The sequence below is a fragment of the Prenolepis imparis genome, unplaced genomic scaffold (genome assembly GCF_030444845.1).
Source record: "Prenolepis imparis isolate NDT839.2.m4 unplaced genomic scaffold, iyPreImpa1.0 SCAF_16, whole genome shotgun sequence".
Classification (NCBI taxonomy): domain Eukaryota; kingdom Metazoa; phylum Arthropoda; class Insecta; order Hymenoptera; family Formicidae; genus Prenolepis; species Prenolepis imparis.
In genome coordinates, this window is record NW_028141174.1 from 1473481 (window position 1) to 1481150 (window position 7670).

Consider the following 7670-nt stretch of genomic DNA (forward strand, 5'->3'; position numbering starts at 1 on the left):
TCGCTAACACTAACGTTGACTGGCAAAAGTAGTGCTCTCGCTGTAAGCTACTTTCCAACTATAGATTTATCGAATGGTGATTACGAGCTCGGTTTAACAGACTTTGAAACTTATCCTACGATACCGAATGTGAATTCTAAGAATAATAAATTTTACTTTGATAACGATGACAAGGAAATTACGATACCTGAGGGATCATACGAATTACAAGCTATAGATGAGTATCTGAGCAATTTCACAATATCCTTCCAATAAAGAGCAGAATGAAGATGCAATAGTGCTTCACGCCAATCATAATACTCTAAAGAGTGAAATCAAATGCATCTATAGAATAAACTTTAATAAACCATACAATATAGGTTCGCTATTGGGATTCTCGTCGAATCGTATATTGCAACCTCAAAAATGGCATGATTCGGATTTACCTATAAATATTATTAGTGTGAATATTATTCGTATAGAATGTAGCGTCACCACTGGTGTGTACAGTAATGACAAGCGCGTACACACGATACATGAATTTTCACCGAGCGTGCCGCCAGGATATAAGATATCGGAAACGCCTGCACAGATCATTTATCTCCCGATCGTCGTACGGAGCATTACTGATTTAACGATACGTATTGTTGATCGAGAAGGACGATTGCTGGATTTTCGAGGAGAGGAAATTACTGTAAGATTGCACGTACGACGTCGACAAAATTAGCGTGTGGTGTTTGTGTTAAATGATACGGAGCACGTGAGAGACAATAATTTTACGAGCGACATTACGAGGGATAATACTTTTGCGAGAGCAGCTGCAGTGACTGCGACGACTGCGGTATCAAGTGACATTAATCAGAGATCTCGTTACACTAAAAAGAAACTCAGCGCATTAAATCGCGAATTTTTAAAATCAATGGGATTCATCGTACGAAAAGATAATTGACATTTTGAATATTGGTGGTGTGCCAGTCTTTGATGATCGTATCGTCAAGGTTGAGGCATACATACAATCCATACGCCAACACATCGCTTGGACATAGTGACGAGATACGGATACCTATACACCACCAGGATTTGTACACGTTACCTTGCGAAAACTTTTTGTATGTTGAGGGAAAGTTGACGATATCTAAAATAGATGCAAATGAAATGATGATATTAACAAATAATTGTGTTGCATTCATGTTTGATGAAATTCGACATGAACTCGATGGTGTGGAGATTGCTCGCAACAGAAACGTTGGAATAACTTCCACGATGAAAAATTATGTCTCTTTAACAACCGAAAGAAGTAAAATCTTGAAGAATGCTGGATGGGATATGACACATAGTGGATCATGTAACGAAAGTTGTATGTTCAATTTCTGCGTGCCGCTCAACATGCTATTGGGATTTTGCGAAGATTTACAAGCGAGTTGTGATTAATGCCCGCCACGAATTAATTTTGATACGTTCGCGCAATGACAACAATTGTCTGTAGGGACCTGCGGAAGCTGCTATTGAATTGATCAAGATACAATGGCGTATGCCACATGTACTATTGAATGAGGTCAATAAACTGTCCTTGCTACGAGCATTGGAAAGCGGGCGATTCTTAAACATGAGTTTTCGCGCTTGGGATCTATATGAATTTCCTCTGCTACATAGTACAACCAAGCATTCGTGGACTGTGAAAACAGCCTCTCAGCTGGAAAAGCCGCGATATGTGATCTTTGCATTGCAGACTAGTAGAAAAAATGTCATGGCAAAAGATGTTACTGTATTCGATCATTGTAAATTAACCAACGTTAAGCTCTATCTAAACTCGGAATCTTATCCCTACGATGATTTAAATTTAGATTATGAAAAAAATAGATTCGCCCTCTTGTTTGATACGTACTCTCTTTTTCGCAAATCTTATTACGGGTGTGATATTGAGAATGTGTTAACTATCGCAAAATTTCTACATTGCGGTCCTCTAGCAGTTATTGATTGCTCGCGACAAAATGAATCTGTCAAAAATTCTACCGTGGACGTAAGAATAGAGTTTGAATGTAAGGAAGATGTACCGGCAAATACTACAGCCTATTGTCTCATCTTGCACGATCGTGTTGTCAAATATTGTCCGTTGACCAACATAGTTCGTAAAATTACTTAATCAGCAATTATCCCCGCCTCCGATGTAATATAAATGATTGAGATTTTTAACAATCGACGTCAGTGGTCCAACATTCTTGCAACAAAATGGTTGTACCGACGTTTGTGGATCTACAAGGATTTATTCTCAATAAACGATTTATCGTGAAGGAAGCGGCGATTCTGAGAAGAGGATTCATTGTTTCACATTATTTTTTCGCATGTCCCGTACCATGGCGTGTGCTCACACAATCTGAAAGACGTCAAGCCTCATGGTTGATCAGAAATCACCATAAACTGCAATGGGAAGATGGAAACGTTCCATATAACATGGTTCAGCGTTTGATTACAACAGCTATCGCTGGCGGGGTACATGAAGGAGAAGAGTCATCCTGTCTCGTGTACGTAAAAGGACTTGAAAAGCATGAATGGTTGACCGATATATTGGACGACGCGAGAAACGGTTTCACTATTGGATGAGACCTTGGATGCAAACTATGAAGATATTCCTGCCTTAAACGAATTAGATCCTACATATAGCCTACGTTGTGAAAAACATGTAAAAAATTGTGCTTTGCAAAATGTATTTAAAACATTTAATTGGTGGTCGAATCATCGCAATGAATCACCACACCCTTTTATTGAATAAATTTTTATTATTGAAATAATATTCTCTTTGTTCTCTCATTTTCCTCATACGTATACCAGTATTATATGTCCGCACGTGCTCGTATTAATTTCAGTATGCGACAGCATTCTTATGTTATAATTTTTAAGTGTAGTCGAACGAGGTTTGAATGTGGTTGATTGATGTTCAATTGAGGTTCGAAGGTGGTTGATTGATGTTCGAAGGTGGTTCGAAGGTGGTTGATCGAGGTACGAACGTGGTTCGAAAGTGGTTCGAAGGTGGTTGATCGAGGTACGAATGTGGTTCGAAAGTGGTTCGAAGGTGGTTGATCGAGGTACGAACGTGGTTCGATGGTGGTTCAAAGGTGGTTGATCGAGGTACGAACGTGGTTCGAAAGTGGTTCGAAGGTGGTTGATCGAGGTACGAACGTGGTTCCCCCTGTGGACCACCACCTTGGCGTGTTGGGGGGGGCTCACCCTTTGCAGGGGGATAGCCCTGCGAAGGGTGCTAAGAGTGGTCCGTACCTCATGTGATGAGGTACACTTGCCCCCTCGGTTTCTGGCGGCTCCCCCTGATTTCTGGGGGCTCCCCCTGGTTTCTGGGGGTTCCTCCTGGACTGTGGGAATCTTCTCACAGTCTTGAAGGACGGGGCCCACTTCCCCGTTAGAGCCTTGACTCGTTAGAGTCTTGGCTCGTAGGTGGTAAGGGATGGCGACCCGAAACTCAAACGCCCGGTGGCATAGCACCGTTAGGAGAGGGCATTGCACGGCGCTTCGGCGCTTGCCCCCCCGCCATGCAGTTTGCGGCCTCGGCCGCGAGATTCTTGCTCTGCTGTCTCGGGGGGGTGTTTTCGGGGTTTTTCTCGGGGGTGTCTCCCCGGGGCTTCGGGGTGGTGTCTTTTGCGGCGGGGGCCGCGGGGATGGGTGACCATCCGTGATTGCCCGAGGGGCTTTGCCCGAAGGGTCTTCCCGAGGGGCATCGCCCGGAGGGGGTCACGGTGGTCGGCCGCCGGGGCCGCTCGGACGTTTCCGAGGCGGGGCCCGGCGACGAGAGGAGCCTCAGGGTGCTGGTGGAGAGCCTGCTCTCGTCCAAGCGTCCCTGGGGTTGGTCGCACCCGGGCCACTCGGACGTATTTCGAGCTCGGGCTGGGTGCGACGGAGAAGGCCACGCGTGGTTACCCGAGGGGCTTTGCCCGGAGGGGTTACCCAAGGGGCATTGCCCGGAGGGTGCCATGCGGGTCTGCCGCTGGGGCCGCTCGGACGTTTCCGAGGCGGGGCCTGGCGGCGAGAGTGGGTACTCCTGACGGGTCGGGACCGTTTCCCCTTCCGAACCGGCCGGTCAGGAGAGGCGGAGTTCCCTCCACTGGATGTAATTACCGGTGGGGGGACGCGCTGGTCGTCACGGCGTATAGGGCAGGGCCGGGGAGCGGCGACCCTGTCCGAAGCGTCCGTGGGACCCCCCGGGTGGCGCCGCCCACCGCGGTACCCGCATTGTCGGAGGTGCGGGACCCCTGAAAGCCTGTGTGGGCGTTAAAACCCGCACGGGTGTGTAGGGGGCTCGGGGTCAGGCTGGGGTGCGGTATCCCCCCCGGCCAATGACGTACGTCCCCTCTCCGGGGGAACTTGGGGCCCGGCCTTGGGATGTGGCCGGTCATGTTTCGGGGCACCCCTTGGCCGGTGGGGGTATACCCTGGGGGACAGGAGCCGCGGTGGGAACGTGGGATAAACGAAAATGCATAAACAGAATAACCCGCTAAATAAAAAAGAGAAGGTGCAGGAGGAGGAGAAGGAGGGACCTAGCTCTAGCTATAGGGAAAGGTCTCCCATAAGAACGGGAGGTAGTGAGGCAGTCCAAAAAAGGGACCAAAGAAGCCTCAACGGAGAGGGTGGCGATAAGACAGGCAAAAAGCCTGACAAGGAAGGATGCTGCAAAGAGCTGAGGGTAACACTACAGAGAATCAGATCGACAGACAGTATGAGGTCCGTCGGCAAGAAGTGCTGCACAACAATTTTTCGGACACCGAAAAAGAGCACGAGACGGAGGACACGGATATACTTACCGATAACGCAGAAATTATATCCGGCATTAAAAAGAAAGGACCAGGAAGACCACCCACAACTTTCGAGTTCCAGGCAAAGAAAGAAAAAATAGCCCGGGAGAAGGAACTGGCTGAACAGCAAAAAGAGGCGGATATTATGAATCTGGCCGTAAAGCCAGGGTACTACAGGTCCTTTAAACAATTTGCGGAAAGGATAGAGGAGAAACAGTGGGAGTTTCATGAAGCTCCCCCTCAGGATCTGGAAGCTCTAGTCTCCGAGAAAGCCGCTGCAATCTATAAGGTAGCGGTAGACTCGGGGAACATGAAGGGGACCTTGATCAAGCAAGTCAAGGAGGCAGCACCAGACATGTGTGCTGCAGCGACGGTGCTAGCGATCAAGGCGCAAAATCCTACGGCCATACCGCAATGCAGGCAAATTGAGGAGATGAGGAAACAACTGAGGCTGGTAATGGGGGAAAACATCTACCTCAAACAAGCGCTAGCAAAACTCCGAAGGAAGGACAAAGGCACAACAAAGAAAGCAAAGCAGATACCGTCAAGCGATGAGGAAATGTGGGAAACTATACCTAGAGGGACAAGATCCAGGAGAGGGGAAAAAGGAATAAGAGATGGAGAGGTCTCGCTTCCGCTAGAAAGCGGGGAGGCCTTTTCATCTCAAGTAAGAAAGGAAGGAATGAGGAACACAGGAACCTCACTTCCACCCGAAAGTGGGGAAGTCCCAATGTTCCTGGAAAAGGAAAGGGAGGCAGGAATCTCACAGCCACCGGATGATGGGGAGACCCCAAGATTACGGGAAAAACAAGAAAGGATGGAGATAGAAAGGTTGGAGGAAATACCACCCCCAACAACAATATTCAATGAGGAGGAATTCCCGGCACTGGGTGCGCGAAAGAATAGGCAGGCTCGGGGGCCTATGAGAAGCGCAAACAAGGACAGCAAGAAAACCCAGATCCAAATGACAAGGGAAAAGGATGAGGAGATGGATCGAGAAATCAGATTCATCACCAAAATAGAGGGAATCGTAGGGAGGGCCCTAGACAAAAGGGGGCTAGGGATACCCACTCAGACATACGCTGAGAAAAAGAGGGAGAAGGCAAGACTACCACAACCCAAAACAGAATTGAAGGGAAGGAACATGGCCGGGAAAGAAAAACCCAGGATTGTTTCGATAACAACATTGAACCCTCCGGCCAAACTGGCGATAAGTGCAATGAGGAAGAATAATATCGCTCCAATTGCACAGGGGAAAAAGGCTAAACCCCAAACGCCAAATAGGGTGGAGAAGGATATCCAAACAAATGACAGAGAGAGAAGGACACCAAAGATAGCACAACCGAAAGTGGAGGAACAAAAAGAAGGGGAAACGTGGGCGGTAGTAACTGCCAGGAAAACCAAAAGGAAGGCAAAGGCGGAGGAAAAAGAAAAAGAGAAAGTAAGGGAGGAAAAAGCACCGCCGAAAAAGGCCACAAAAACTCTGGGAAGAAAGGAGCCTAAGACGGCAGCCGTGACACTGACTTGCCCCTCGGGCAAGTACGAGGAGATCACGCGAGAGGCACGTCAGAAAATTGACATAAGAGGAATGGGAATTGAAGGCCTAAAAGTTACAAGAGCGATCACAGGGGCCATAAAATACGAGGTCCCTGGCAAAAACAGCCAGGAACTGGCGGACGCCCTGGCCATCAGGCTCAGAAAGGAAATAGGGGGGAAAGAAGGGGTCAGAATCGCCCCACGAAAACTGCGGAAATACGCATCAGGGGGCTAGATGACTCCACAACCCTTGCAGAGATAAGGAGAACTATCTCGGAAACAGGGTTTTGCGAGGAGGAAGAAGTAAGAGTCGGGGATATCAAAAGAGCCCGGACGGAGTAGGAATGGTGTGGGCTCGATGCCCGCTAACAGCGGCTAACAGAATGCTGGCAGCAGCGCAAGTCAGAATTGGATGGGCAATTGTAAGGGTCGAAATGTTGGAGAATCGACCCTTACAATGCTATAAATGCCTAGAAGGGGGACACGTCCGGCAGCGATGTCCGAATAAAGAAGACCGCAGCGATAGGTGCTATCGCTGCGGAGAAAACGGACACGAGGCCAGAAAGTGCACAGCTGTGCTAAAGTGCCCGGTATGTAGCGACAAGAAGCTCCCGTCGAATCACCGAACGGGGGGAAAGTCCTGCAAACCGGTGCAGAAAGGAAGGAGAGGAATCCAGCTCGGCAAGGTGATAGGAACTCCGAGCAAGGTAAAGGACAAAAGGAACAAGGAAGCCTCGCCTCCACCAAAGAGTGGGGAGGCCTCCACGTCCCAAGGAGGAAAGGAGGGAACCGGGAGTGGAAGAATCTCACCTCCACCGAATGGTGGGGAAATCCCGACACTCTCAGAACCCCCCAAGGAACAAAGAGTTCTCAGGACAAGGATAAAGGAAAGAAGGAAACAGGAGGAAGAACTCCCAGAGGGAGGGAAGAAGAAGAGGCGAATAAAGGAGTCTCTGGAAGAAGAAGGATCATCCGTTATGGAAACGGAGGAGGAAGGTACGGAGGGTGACATTGCCAAATAGAATGGTGAAAGTTATTCAAGCTAATTTGAATCACGCGAAGGGTGCACAGTCCCTCCTTGACCAATCAATGGCGGAGAGGGGCTGTGGGCTAGGAATTGTGGCTGAGCCGTACAGGATTCCGAACAATCCAAACTGGATCAAGAGTTTGGACGGCTCAGCCGCAATTGTGAGAAGACATATGGCAATGTCACCCCCCCTGCAAATGGAAGAAGCGGGAAGAGGCTTTGTCATAGCTTCCTGGGGGTCCACCATAATAGTTAGTGTCTACCTCCCACCCAGTTTGGGAAACAGGGAGTTTAGGAGGAGACTGAATATATTGGCGCGACAAATATGA

General features: G+C 48.5%; 1 protein-coding gene across 1 annotated transcript; it reads left to right on the forward strand.

The window, feature by feature from the left end:
• Nucleotides 1-7337: 7337 nt before the first annotated feature.
• LOC145946476 (uncharacterized) lies at nucleotides 7338-7670 on the forward strand. Its single transcript, XM_083056086.1, has one exon. The coding sequence runs from the start codon at nucleotides 7338-7340 to the stop codon at nucleotides 7668-7670; it is 333 nt and encodes a 110-aa protein (XP_082912212.1).

What these genes read in the sequence shown, in the direction of transcription:
- LOC145946476 (XM_083056086.1), top strand. Translation starts at nt 7,338, where the DNA reads ATGGTGAAAGTTATTCAAGCTAATTTGAATCACGCGAAGGGTGCACAG.